The 14,649-nt window shown below is 31.5% G+C and overlaps 1 protein-coding gene across 2 annotated transcripts; it reads right to left on the reverse strand.

The window, feature by feature from the left end:
• Positions 1 to 7,458: 7,458 nt before the first annotated feature.
• LOC114386313 (peptidyl-prolyl cis-trans isomerase CYP23-like) lies at positions 7,459 to 14,168 on the reverse strand. Of its 2 annotated transcripts, none has more exons than XM_028346289.1 (8): positions 13,904 to 14,168; positions 13,398 to 13,511; positions 13,149 to 13,297; positions 10,778 to 10,850; positions 10,599 to 10,688; positions 9,591 to 9,630; positions 7,770 to 7,846; positions 7,459 to 7,693 (listed from the first exon to the last, which is right to left on the reverse strand). In XM_028346289.1, exons 1-8 carry the CDS (start codon positions 14,012 to 14,014, stop codon positions 7,673 to 7,675), a joined length of 675 nt encoding a protein of 224 aa, XP_028202090.1. In that variant the 5' UTR covers positions 14,015 to 14,168; the 3' UTR covers positions 7,459 to 7,672. The 2 variants fall into 2 exon arrangements, with proteins under 2 accessions (XP_028202090.1, XP_028202083.1); XM_028346282.1 differs by having other exon boundaries at positions 7,770 to 7,852.
• Between the last annotated feature and the right edge of the window lie 481 nt (positions 14,169 to 14,649).

Genomic DNA, 14,649 nt, shown 5'->3' on the forward strand with positions numbered 1-14,649 from the left:
CTAGTCAAGAAATTGATAGTTTGGTTAAGGGGCTTAGATTCTTTCCATTCGAGAGATTGGGGTTTGAGTATTTTTGTGAGTTGATAATAATAGTTGGGCTTTGGACTAGAGGACTAGGCTTTGTTATAATGAGGATGTGGTTGAGTGAAATCAACCCCAACTCTTTTATTCTTTGTTACTTTATCTCTTTTTATCGCATTCTATGCGTTCATAAAAATATCAAAAACAGTTTTTGTTTATTTATACTCTTGTTATGTACATATCCACAATCCAATCATTATTATTGTCAAGTATTATGCAAGTACTTGTAGATACGATATCCAGACTTTCTGTTCTATATTATTTGCGCGACTTGATATGCTTGCCAATAAATCAACGAACATGCAATTCAATATCTTAACTATAGCGGCACAATTCTAAAGGTAAGAAAAGTAAGAGCATCCACAAACCACAATGGAAAACTTTAATATTGGTTTTTAAGTTATTTTTTGTGGGTCTAATATTATCACATTAACTTTAAGAATATTTTTTATTTCAACAATGAACTCATAAGAACTTTAATTTTAGTAATTAATATATATTTTATTTTTGAAATAAAAAATATGTTATATTTATATATATTCTTGAAGCATAATTTGTTTCTCCAAATTTTTTTTTTAAAAAAATACATTATATTAATTTTGGGTTAACAATAAATTAAAAATTAAGAAAAATACATAAAAACAAATATTTAAAATAATTTTTAATTTTGCATTTCCCTCATGCTAGAAACATTATCAAATGTGTTACACAAAATCTACTTAAAGTTGTCGATGAATTTCCTTTTGATGCATGTATGCTATCCTTTTTAGATGTCTTTCAAAATCATAATGATAATCATTGGATATAGTGGTTGATTTATCATTATCTAGATGATCATATGTGTGTTGTTCATCCCCAACACTTATATTATGCAATATAAATGTGATGGATGCATATATTATATCCTTAATTGTAATCATCTCTAGTGATGAATGCATATATTTTGCTTGTAATTGTAGAAATCATTAAAATGACTTGGATCCATTTCAAAAGCAATATAAAATAGATGATAATAATAATAACAACAATAAATTGCACAAATGATAGAATACTAAAAATTTCAGTATATGAGCACGTAAGTTCGGTCTCATCAAACGTCACAAATTTCAATTCTTTAATCATGATGCCAGCCAGTAATTCATTCATTCACACATTAGTAGTTAAGTATATCAATCAGAGAAAAGAAATAGTTTCATCCATGATAACAACAATTGAACGTCCATTTCATCCAATTGCATTGCAATAAAAGGCTGGGTTTCCCCCCAAATTCAGACACTGCAATAAGGAGAAACTTTTGAATTAAGCATTTGATTGAGGAAGTTGGTTCTCTTAAGCAATTAACTTGCGGAAATATGCAATGTACAGGGCAAGGACGCTGAAATTGAAATGGGCAGTGGGCAAAGTTAGAAGCTTCAGGTGGATGCTTGGCAATTGCTTCCTGCACTTCCCATATTGATTCTGGAATGCAGAAAGCAATTTCGGAAGTATAGAAAAAACACCCTGGATGTTCAGATAGAGGGTTGATGCTGTGGTGGTCTAAGGGGTTACACAAGAGCTCACTTTAGAGGAAAAGTAGCCAACTATCTAACTCCCATTTTGGCTCATTATCCAACGGGTAGATTCACCTATTTTCCTAATCCGTTAGATGAGGTTGGAGCAATAATCTAATAAAGGGATTTGAATCCTGCCTTCTCATATGTGTATCGTGTACTTCTATTTCTGTTTTAAAATATCAAATTATCCTTCCTCAACCCTAATACTTTTCTCTTTTGTGCAAACTATTCTTTTCCTTCACCAGAAATTGTAACTTCTTCTCTCACAACTTCACCTTCTTTACTGCAACCTCGCAACCTCTTCCTCATGAGTCACAATGCTGCAAAACGTCCTCCCCCTACTCCTTCCATTGTGCATTGCTATTGAAGGTAAGAATGTGATCCAGGACATGACATTTTGTCTTCTCGAAAGATAATTTTGGAATGTTTTTTTTTTATTATTCTCAACCATTTTCTAAAAATGATATTGGAAGCTATATAGTAGCCTTACGAGATGATCATTCTAGAATATAGATTGAGTTCCAGAATAAGCTTTTCAAAATACATACAATATTTTTATTTTCAACCATTATTTTTTACTATTTTGGAATGGACATTTCAGAAGCTATTTTTTACTATTATAAAATACCTATTAAGCAAGCTATTTTTTACTATTATAGAACACCTATCTTGTAAGCTACTTTTTACTGTTATAAAACACATATTCCATAAAACAAAAAGCTTAATAAAAAGTTGGAGAAAACGCAAGTGTATTAAACAAAAGTTTTTTTGTGCAGTGGGAAGAAATCAATGGCGAAAAAATGAAGACGAATAGGAAGAAACAGAAGTTTGTGAGATAGACGCAAATGGAGACCTAACGGTGGAGAAAACACAAATAGAGTGAGCTCGGGTAAAACTCTTTCGTGGATTTCAATGCTGAGAAGAGAAAAGGTATAATATAAAAAAGGTAGTTTGGGGTTTTAAAAATTTGGGAGGTACAGAATTTAATATGGGAGGTGCAGGATTCAAATCACTCTAATCAAAGAAAAAATGGTTGAGCCCAAAAGCAATTCAGGACACATACAGGCCCAGCATGGCAATTAAAGGGAAAAAACAATTGTAGATGCTGCAAGTCGTGTGGGATGTGGACAATTACGATCATTTAAGTAGAGTGTTTATTTGGCACACTAGAAAGAAGAAACACAAGCAGAGTGAACAATTGCTCAAGGGCCAAGTAAGGATACGGGAAAAGAAATATTTAAATGTGGCCTGAACTTAGCTTAAAGGGTCAAAGAGAAAACTAGATAGAAAAATGAAAGGGTTGATATAATAGGATAAAGTTTTTCTACATTTATTCACATGTAAAATAATTATTTATTTAACAAGAAAACTTATATTAAATTTTCTTTTGTGTAAAATTTTCTTGAGTCAATAACAATCACACACTTAAATAACATTACTCTTTGACCAAATAAGTTGTGAGACATTTGTCATCTTTGATCCAAATAAAGAAAAGAGAAATATAAAATAAGAAAAGAAATTAATAAAGACTTTGTCTATTGTTTTGTATCTAACTCAAAATGTTGGGGTCAGTCTTTTTAGATGATAGGATTTTAATTTATATAAAAGAGATAATAAATACTTTTAAATTAATATGAAATTTTACATATATAATCTATATGCAAGGAACTTTTAATCCAATGATGAATTTTAAGAAAATATTATCTAATTGAAAGTTATAAAATAATGTAATAATTATCAAAGTTATACCAACGTAATTATCATTTAATTATAAAGATTTAGTGTGTGTTTAAATAGGTGATGATCAATTAAATTTGCTATAGTTTTTGGAAGCAACAAATAGAAAAAATTACTGCGAGTCAAAAATAAATTATTTTAAAACAAGGTAAATTTAACTTACCAGGAATCCAAACACACTATTGCATAAGAGGAATACATACAAGGTCAAAATGTATTGAGAAATTTATTCAAATAGATATTTATTGGGAAATTTATGCAAATAGAATTTAAAAATAAATTAATAACACTTTTAATAAATTATTTTTAATTTTAATTTTTTAACCGACACTAATTTAACATTTGCTTTTTTTTAAAAACGAAATTTGCTTAATTTTATTGGCTTAACAAAAAAAAGATAATGACTTTTAAGCCGCGACATCACAATAATAGACATAACATATCTTGACTTTTTAAAAAAAAATGTCTCTTCGGTCTCTTTTCATAACAGCTTTTCTTTTTGGCCTTATCATTTTTTCTCTCTCTTCTGTGTCTTTCTTCTTACTAAGGTATTCTTAAGAGTTCGAAATGATTATTTATTTACAAAAATGAAAAACGGTACTTAATTCAAACAAATTAGAGAATATACATATGATACTTAATTCGACTACTTCATTCCTATCTTTGTTTTCACCTTCATTCTTCAATAGTTTGTGTCACAGTTTTATGAATTTGTACAATTTCTCATCAATATCTTTGTGATTTGAAATCCAAAGCTTGTTCTTTACAACCAGAAGGAAAGGAAAGGGCATGTGAGGGAAAATTATTGTTGTTAAAGTGAGAACCAACAATAATCCATTCTCCAAGAATTAACGTCCTATCTGAAAAATATGTGTTGAGGGATTGAAAACATGTTTTTAATAAGATACATAACTAAATTAAACGATATAAAACTTCAGCAACTAAAAACAAAAAATAAAATAAAAATATTAGAACTACAAATATATTTATCCCATAATTTAAGCCACACTTATAGGTGAAAAAATATCACTTGAATCACGAATAATGTCATTAATTAAAATTATCACTTTCTATTTAATTTCATATATATTTTTGAAATAAAATTTAAATTTAAGATGTTATTTATTAAAATTAATTAATTAAACTATTTTTGTTGTTGTTAATGAATCAATTATTTGTTTTTCTTGTATAGGATTAAAGGTAGTATGATTGTTTAGCTAAAGTTGACATCTCTGGTGCTCCATTCTTGTGATTTTTTTGAAAATCCTAATAGCATTTTTTTTCAATTATTGTGGTCAACTTAGAAATTGTCCAAGTGTTGAAAACATTATTTTGAAATTTTCCAAAATTTAATTTCGCGAAATACCACGACTTGATGTTTGAAGTTGCTTTGAATTATACAAGGAAATTAAACAAGATTTCAAGGGAGAATCAATTCAAATTTGAATCAAGGACTTGGAATCCAAGTCTAAAGGGATAAAAACTGAGAGAGTGTCAAGAAAGGAAGAATTAGAAAAGAAAAAAAAATGGTTCAACATATCTTAGTTACTTGATCTAAGACAACTCGACGTGTGTTTGTATAATATCTCTTAACCGTTAGGGAAAAAAATCCTAAAATAAGTGTAGTACTATGTATAGAGATAAAGAAAAAATAATAATAAATAGATAATAAAATAATATTTTTATAAATTAATCTTAATATTAATATTATATTAAAGATAAAGTGATACTTTAGTGATATCAGTAAAACAAATAATTAATATTATATTATAAAGTTAAATACAATATTTATTTATTTCTAGAGATTTTAACGAACTAAAGATTAATGCGCGAACTAAAGATTAAATTGCATTAATATTTATTGAGATTTTATCGAATTACAGAACACCTCGTGATATTTTTTTTTATTAGTAATCAATTTCTACATGCTGTACTTCACCAGAAATCCTTCCACACAAATTTTCACAATTTAGCAGATAAATAAAAAGAAAAAAAAACTGTAAAAATATGAGTAATATAATACAAAAAATGTTGTAAAATTTATTATAAACATAACTTCACTCAGTAGTCATTACATTCTGGCATGTAAATCAAAGTATATACACCTAACTCCAGACTACACAATTCTGAATTCTTAGTTACAAAACTATTCTGAATTCTTAGTTACAAAACTACTCTATTTCTGGAAAGAGCAGAATATGTTACCAAATTTTATAATTTCTAATTAATTAATATAAGCTGCATATTATATTATAACATTTATATTAGTTATTTACATTTAAATGGATTTAATATAAAGTAATCTATTTAAATGAGTTTAATATAAAGTAATCTATTTAAGTGAGTCTATTAGGCTGTAAAAAAAATTGATATGGACTTAATGAGCGAAACCAGTTTGACCCATTAAGGGATAATGAAAATCCTAATAGGTTTAAAACATAAGGCATGGTTATGGCCCCCAATACACCAAAATTAATAAACAGTTTCTTCTCTCCCTATTTGAAGAGAAAACGAAGGTCCCAAAAGAAAGAAGGTGATTTGGTTGAGGAAGGTCATTAAACCAATTGTTCGTAACCAATGTCAGATTCCGTTGTGTGTTGATCAAGCTCTTTATGGATCCAGGTATTCCTTAAAATCTCTTGATAATTTGACGTAATGTGTTTTGGTGTTCATTTGGTATTTTATAAGGTTTATTGAAAAATAACCAACAAGTGGTATCAGAGCCACCATTACTATTACATTATTTGGATTTAAAGCTCTGTTTGATATGTATTATATCTAGATCCTTTTAGTTGTATGAACCCTAATTTTATTTTGGGGAGAAACTATTTTGATCAATAAAATTGTAAAACCCCTAAATTTATGTGTTATGGCCATAAAATTTTTCTCCTCTTTAGAATTAATAAAAGACCTCTACATTTGATTTACTGGATTGTACAATTTTTTTTTGTTTGTGTCGCATTTGCTGGCATATTATTCTATTTGGGATAAAGGTTTTACGTATCTGGTATTGACATTTAGTACGTGACACAATTTCATAAATATATATTTTTTGTTTATATGAATCAGTAATAAGACAATGATCATTTGTCTTATATGAATAATTTATTATTTTTTGGCCAACTACTTTTTTTTATGAAATAGTGATAAACTGATAATTTATGATATTCATGTGATTAGTATAAATTTGTGATGGTACCGTGGTATGTTTGTTTCGGGTGCGTAATTAGTTTACCATGATGTTGTTTTTCAAACATTTACTGCTATCACAATTGGGTACAAATTTAATCATTACAGATCCTTTCCATTTAATTGTGTCCAATAATTTTAATTAAATTGGTTGAACCATTATGTTGCCAAAGTAACCTCTATTGTGTAAATTGATTCAATTAAATTGCATGGATGTTAGTATGAAATTATTTATGCGAATTATGCTCAGCCCAAAGGAAGACACAATTTGGCCAAATAATAACATATCCTAATAGATATATATAATTAAATAAAATAAAACAAAATAATTTTCAACAATAAAGGCTTATCATGGGCATCAAATTAGGATCAATAAGAAATACTATTAAGTTGTTGGTCTAAGTAATACTTAACTTGATCCTCTTAAATAAGATCTCATGCTGGAATCTTGTAGATCAAAAAAACATAATTGTGAGAAAAAAATCTCATTAAAAGTGATTAGCTAAATTTTTGAAGAAGATTAGTTATCGAAAAAATAGATGAATACTACATATCAATAACATAGTAAAAAAAAATCAATGAGGAATTTGTAGCTTTGAAATTGACCAACTGGTATCTAGAGGATGGCATGACAACATGGATCTTTGTTGTCAACCTTTTAACAACTTGTCCCGTTTGGTTTAGGTCTAAAATCAATTTTACACATTTTAATATAAGATCTATTGCTAAAATTAATTTGAACAATTATCATAATCATGTTCAACCGCCCAAAATTAACTATATTAAAATCTAAACTCAACGCACACTTAGACCTGTTTGTTTTAATTATATTCCAAATCTTAGGGCCCGACTGGAAAAAATTTGAGCATTCAGGAAATGGTGTTTGGATCCGGGCAAATATACAAATAAGCTCCTTTTTTTTCTATCCATAGAAATCAAAAACAGATATCGGGAAATTTGCAAACAAGCTCTTTAAATTCATGTTTGTGCATATTTAGAACAATTTCTCATACATGACAAAAGCAATATCTGTATACACTGCTTGTTCATTATATAAAATGAGAATGCAACAGTGTAATGTTCATTCCAAATTAATATCAAATTTGCTTTTATCAGGGGAAGCATTTCATCCTCTGCAAAGTGACACATGAAAGCTATGTTAACAAGTGGAACAAACATTATGGTATTGAATCTGATAATGATTATTACCTGTCTTTCAACTTCAATAGCTGAGGCGGCTAGTCTGCGCTTCAAAATTGATCTGTCTTCCTCGCAATTTTCTGTCTCTGTATCTAACAGAAAATACAGGCAGCAAGATTCAGAGGGAATGAGAATCCAGCACACTATACATAAGAGCTAAAGAAACAAACAAACTAGATACTAGATAGGAAAACATTATGAACTTGGAATTACGCTCATTCCATCCAAAATCTGCAATGTGTCCTTGTAGCAATCCTGATGAGGTAATTACTAGCATGGGAACTCGAGGAGGCAAGACTAGACTTTCTATAGGATCACATCAGGGGTCAGTCATGAGTCCTTACTTGTTTAATTTAATCTTGGATGAGATTACCAGGGGCATACATAAAATTATCCCTAATTCCATGCTTATTGCGAATGATATAGGTTTATTGAGGAATCTTGCACTCCGAAACCAACTTCGATGATGTTTAGGAACATAGACACTAGGCTTGTGAGCCACCCATGATCCAGAATCCTTGCAAAATCATGTTAGGTCTGAAATAACAGGCTTAGTGCAAGAGGAGCAATTTGAGACTTTTGGAAGACCTCTTCTAGTCATAGAGCAAGAACACCTTTGGGGAATGTTTTTGATGGGTCTCAAGGAGGTGAGAGCAAGAGTAAAGTCGTGCAGTTGGATCCTTCCATCCTTATCTAAGGATAGGTCTTTGTCCAAATGGATAGACTAGGAACAGCTCATGGATGAAGGTCTGGAGAACAAGAATAGAACAATGGTGAAATGGAATTAGAGCAATGGACTAGTGAGGACCTACAAGGTACTATGAAGCTCCAGTATTAGTCACTCGCTCAGACTTTCACAGGGAGGTTAATAGATCTTTGCATTGCAACTTCATGATCACTCAGCGAGAATTTCATATGAAACAAAGGGAGGAAGGAGGGGCAAGACTGGAATTAGAGGAAAAAGAGGCCAGTCTTTTGAGCTAAAGAGCCAAGTCCTAATGAATGTAGAGAAGAATTTGGATGCTAAGAAAGGAAGTAATTTTCAAGAATTAGTGGAACATGTCCTAATGGAATCAACCATTATGGTAGCAAAGGATAAGGGTTCAGCTAGTAATATTGCCAAAATCTCTACAGAGAGAGGGGAGGTAAGAAATACCAGGTGATGACATAAGCCATTTCACAATGCCTAGTTGATCTTTGAACACAATGTAAGACTATAAATGTTCCTCATCACTTATGTTAGTAGCTTAACTTGGCTGAAGTGGTTTTTTATTTGTCAAAGGTGTAAGTTTTGAATAAAGAGACAAAGTATATGTAATTTCATTTTATCACAACGGTGATTGAGTCATTAACTCTAAATTTTTATCAGTCAATGAACGCAGAAGGCCTGAGATGCATAAAAAAATATAGGCTTCTTCCAATACAATTTTTTTACAGGATTAGTCGTTCAGTATGTAACATTTGATATTTAAGGCAAAGTTACCAAAACAGTTAGTCCCTACAGTTTTATTCAATTTTATATTTGGGTCCCTGTAATTCATTCTTACGTATCAGTCCCTCTGTTTCAATTTATTCGATTTTGGTCCCTGTCACTAGGTTTTAGCCCCTAAAATTTATATTAGTCAAGGTATTGATCCCTAATTTCCATAAAGGTCTAGTCATTATAGTTTCAAATTAGATATTGGTCACTGAACTACCAAAATCTAAATAAGTGAAACTATAGGGATCAAACTCAAAAAGAATAAACTATAGGAACAAAATCAAAATCAAGTTAAACTATAGGGATTTTGTTTATTTTAACCAACAAGCAACAAATTGAAAGATTCTTACCATAGTAATATGACGACAGGATAGTGATGCGTTCCATCGGCTGGAAAAGGAAAAACAATATTATCCAAGTACAAAGGAAGAAATAATCATGTCAAGTAATTTTAAACTTTGCACTAAAAACTTGAGACAAAAGATAAGCATGCATATGTTTGTTCTATTAGAAATCCAGCTGAACCAATAAGATACAAATTAGCCAATTGATCAGTCTAATGCTGATAACAACTACAGTGACCCTAGCTAAGTTAGGAAATAATTAAGTTGCAAAACATTCTAATGCTGACTTGAATTCAACATTCACGAATAAGCATAAAAAGTATTAGAAATACCAATTTACATTTATGCACTTCACCCTTACACAAACATAAACAATTGTTGTCATATGGACATAATTTTTTGAAGGTAACGTATCAAGTGAGAACTTTTGTTTTTGTAAGAAAAAAGACCAATAAATATAAATCATTAGATTATATTTGAATGGTCAAGCCTCAAGATTGAATATAAATGCACATGACTATAAGTGATCATGTAAGCATTAACTAACTTTTAATCTTGCCATCCATGTATGGTTGGATGACACTATGATCCAAATTTATAGTTCTTATTTTCTCACAAAAAACAAGAATTCTCACTTGATATAGGCCTTTTTTTCTGAAATATTCCTTCATACAAAAACCACCCTCAAAGTTAGCAATAAAAGCTTACAGGTGAATAATTTTAAGCTACATATTACTACACAGAATTTCTTTTCCCTGACACATACATACAAATTTATGCATTCAAGTTTTGAGAATCTCTCACCCACCCACCTTCCCTTTTTTCTTCTCCTACGGGTCTCTCTAGCTTTGCCCATGGCTTCCCCACAAAGTTAAAAAATAAAACAATAGTTGCAAGGAAAAATCTATAAATTCCTAAACCATGGATATCTATGTATATGATAAGATCCAGGATTGAACATTAAATGATGGGAAAAAGAACAATGCACAAGATGGATGAGATTTTCTAGTATACCATTACAAATATACCCTCTTTGCGGGTAGGTAGTTGCTCGAGCTTTGTCAACGTTTCATCACCTTTAGTAACTTTTCCAAATATTGCATACTGAAAAGGGCATTCATCAATATATCAATTGCAAAAATTGTAAGATGAATGAATGTTTTGCAATGATATTGCAGTTATAGTTACCCAACCTTGCCATCAAGATGAGGGGCATCTCCAAGTAGTATTGAAAATGAAGATGAAGCACTGTCTGGATCATCATATCTGTAAGAACAAATTCACATACGTCAGGACTTCCAACAAAGGCTCAAACCAAAAGAATGGTTTCAGAAATTTAGGAGCATAATAATATAATGAGAACTGTTACATAGCTGATTACTCCTTAAAATCATGTGTCAAGATTATAAATTCTACGACACTCTGAATAAATATTAAATAATACCCTTCCGGCCGCTGATAGCATCTTGAATAAACAAGCCTCAGTCATAAAACTCCAAACAAGTGTTTTGAATATACTTTATTAAATGCATAGCAAAAATTCCACAGAGCCATCTTTCATCATTGTAGCCACTTTCAACAACCCATGGGATTTTTGTCTTTGTCACCTTCAGGAATACTAAACAGTATCTGACCAATCAATGTCAGTCAACCCTTTACAAACCTAAAGTCCCCTCTCCTCTCCTCTAAAGTCAAGTCATTCATTAGGACATTAGGCCTAATGCTAATGATCAATATTAAATATTATCAATGGTAGATGGCGGAATACGGCAGAAGACCAAAATTCTACCAAATAAACATGTCATTGTGGCCTATGGTGTCACCATAGCAGGCCTCCCTTCACAAATTGCTTATGGCGGTTGACAAAAAATCTGCCACACCATTCCACTATAGCACTGCCATTTAACAACAATGCTAATGATATATGTTCAAGTTGATAAATAGCCTGTTTCGTGTCTTTTATTGTTTTTCTAGTGTTAACATTGCAAAATTAGTTTTTAGTTGTATTCAATTGCTTTATTAGGTTGGACTTGAAGTAACCCTTACTTGTGTTTTATGATCTAAGTTCAACAATATCTTCAAAGTTTGAACATTTTTTTATTGAGTTTGATGTAGTTTAAATTTTATTCTTGATTTGTTGATTTTTATAGCTAATTATAGTATTAAAATAGTTATTTTATTTTATTAATCTTTAGAAAGAAGGTTCGTCAAAAGGAAAACATATATCATTTAACTAAAGTGCGGGTAATATGTCTAGGTATGGGATATAGTCATATATAAGTACCCAAAGGGTATGGAGATCGGGATTAAAGCTGCTACCCATGTGGGTATGGGTCTAGTATGAGGAGGATTTTTTTAAGTGGGTATGGGAACAAATACTTTACCACCCTACCCAAACCTTACCAAATGTCATCCCTAGTCCTGTGAGATGCAATATTGGGAAAAATCAAGTCTTACATTGACTAGAGAATAAAGCAAAGATAGAATATATATAAGTGGGAGGCAAACCGCACCCCATGAGATAGCTTTTGGGATTGAGTTAGGCCCAAATCCACATTCTAAGATGGTATCAAAGCCTATCCTAGATCCATTACCGGACCACCCACCATATTATTCACGCACCAAGCCCAAAAAGTGTTGGGGGTGAGGGGGTGTATTGGGAAAAACCAAGTCCTACATTGACTAGAGAATAAGGCAAAGATAGAATATATAAGTGGGGTACAACCCTCACCCCATGAGCTAGCTTTTAGGGTTGAGTTAAGCTCAAACCCACATTCTAAGATGCAAAGACCTATTGGTGCCCAAGGCATTTGGGTGGGAGACTAGAACATTTCAAAAAGGTGGTGAGGTATGTGACTCCCTAGAGCAGGTCTTCAAATTGGGCTGACCCAAATCAGATGGTTCATAGGAGTGGTGGATCTTAGCCCAATACAATGGCATTCACAACTGGGCCTTTACCTATAGGGAAAGTCTGGAACAACTCTAAAAACAAATTTACAAGTATATCTTAATTTTTCATCAATCTCATGTGAGCTCATTTTTTCCATTCATTTTAGTTTCTATCTGTTAGATCTAAAATCATTTATGTGCCTTCACCAAAAACCTAAGCTTTCAGAATAGTTGGTTTGTGACACGATGCCAAAACCTCTATTGACAAAATGGTCTAGAATTCAACAGATGTACTATGACACTCAGTCAATCATTAAACCTCAGCCAGAGCACACCAAGGGAATATGACTTAATGTAACACAAAAGGAGAACACTGTGTCAAAATTACACAACTAATCGTTGAAAGTAAAACTACATTGATCATGAACATAGGAGACTCGGTGATCACCAGTAAGCTCAGTTCCAACTAGTTCATTTTAAAGTTAAGCATAGAAAATAAAATTTGAACTCAAACAAAATGTAGCACAGACTGGAACTAATAGCTAATAAGTTGTTAAACCATATATAAATGCAACTTAATGACAAACAAAAAAGTGACAAGAATGACATGAAATCAAGAACTTAAGCAGAAATAATGAAGCTACAACCATCAGTTGCTGTCTAGAGAGACCTAACCTTCCCATGGAAAGAATACCCCGAACATGTTTGACTTCAGTAAATTCACCAACAACAGTCTTTACAGCTTCCCTTCTTTGTTCCTCGTTCATTGGAGCTGATCTTCCATTTGTAACATCTGCTACTTGGGCCACGAATCCCTTATCCACCTAGGTATTGAATTCAAAACCACTTACTCACAAAGCTATACAATACCCACCAACTTCATAAAACTCAATGCTCACTAGCTTTGTTTCCAGAGAACAATACCCGAAAGAAATGGTTAGTGTTATAGCCTCCAAGTCGCACAAGCTTATAAATGTGGTCCACAGTTTTAGGTGCAACAGTTGGATAGAAACCAAATTCAATATCTCCATACTTTGTCTGCATAAAGAAAAAGACAAGAACCTAAGTGATACACACCATAAGCAACAAATAACAACAACAACAAAATAATATCAATTTGAGAACATAGACAAGATGGGATTTTTAACTTAATGAGCTACTTGATTCCAGTTTCCACTCATACCCAGAACATAGATAACTGAGATCTTCTCCATCCACAACATGGGTATCCACAGTTTGAACTTGTCTATTTCTTAAGAACTAAATAGAGCACAGCACAGATAGAGATCATAGCTACAAGTCTACAACACTAAAAACACTAAGCATGCATGAAACTCAATTCAAGATTTCAACGAAAATCCAAGCAATTATAAATGAACACAAAAAACAAAAAAGGATCAAACTTGATGCAAATTTTCACACAGAAAAACCTGAAAGACGACGCGGGTCGATCCCAGTTCGGGTTCCAGAGCGGAAATTACAGATATTAAGGCCAGCAAAGAGAAACCTTTGATCCAAAAACTGAATCCTTGGATCCACATTTCGTCCAACTTTAGATTTAGTACCTTTTCCAGCTCCTAAAATTAGAGTCAACCATCCGAAATTCAGAAAACCAGAAATTGAAAGTTTTCTCTGTTAGTAGTTTTGTGGTACCGCTTACATCTTTTTTTCTTTTTTTCTTCACGAAATTAATTTTCGGGAGTTGCTATTGGCACATAGTCACGTGGGTATCTTTTAGCATTATTTCAAAAATGCCCTTTTGACGAAAAGACGATAGAATAATAATTTTGTTGTGTATTTTGTTTACCCCTAAATAACATTCTGGAATTATGATTTCATTGTGAAATCTTTTCATCCCAAAAAATACACAATGAAAATATGTTTCGGCGTGTTCTGGACATAATTATCATACTCAACTCGAATTGATTGGGTCGACTCATTGACCCAAGAAGCCAATCAATTGGAGCCACCAATTAACAAGGGTGGACCAACATATAGGTGAGGGGAGGCCTTGTCCCCCCTATTTTTTAAATTTTATTTTTATTAATGTATATAATATAATATTTTAATATTAAAATAATTTTTTATTTAAAACTTTGATTATAGAAAAATAAACTACATATTAAGTTGTACACTAATACATTATTGGTTCAAGTAATAATAAATTCTAGTAAAA

This window comes from Glycine soja, chromosome 2 (assembly GCF_004193775.1).
Source record: "Glycine soja cultivar W05 chromosome 2, ASM419377v2, whole genome shotgun sequence".
NCBI lineage: Eukaryota > Viridiplantae > Streptophyta > Magnoliopsida > Fabales > Fabaceae > Glycine > Glycine soja.

What these genes read in the sequence shown, in the direction of transcription:
- LOC114386313 (XM_028346282.1), bottom strand. Translation starts at nt 14,014, where the DNA reads ATGTGGATCCAAGGATTCAGTTTTTGGATCAAAGGTTTCTCTTTGCTG. An exon ending in GGTATTCTTTCCATGGGAAG is followed by an intron (nt 10,851 to 13,148) that starts GTTAGGTCTCTC and finishes TTGTTCTTACAG; the next exon opens with ATATGATGATCCAGACAGTG. An exon ending in CTATTGAAGTTGAAAGACAG is followed by an intron (nt 7,694 to 7,769) that starts GTAATAATCATT and finishes GTCACTTTGCAG; the next exon opens with AGGATGAAATGCTTCCCCTG.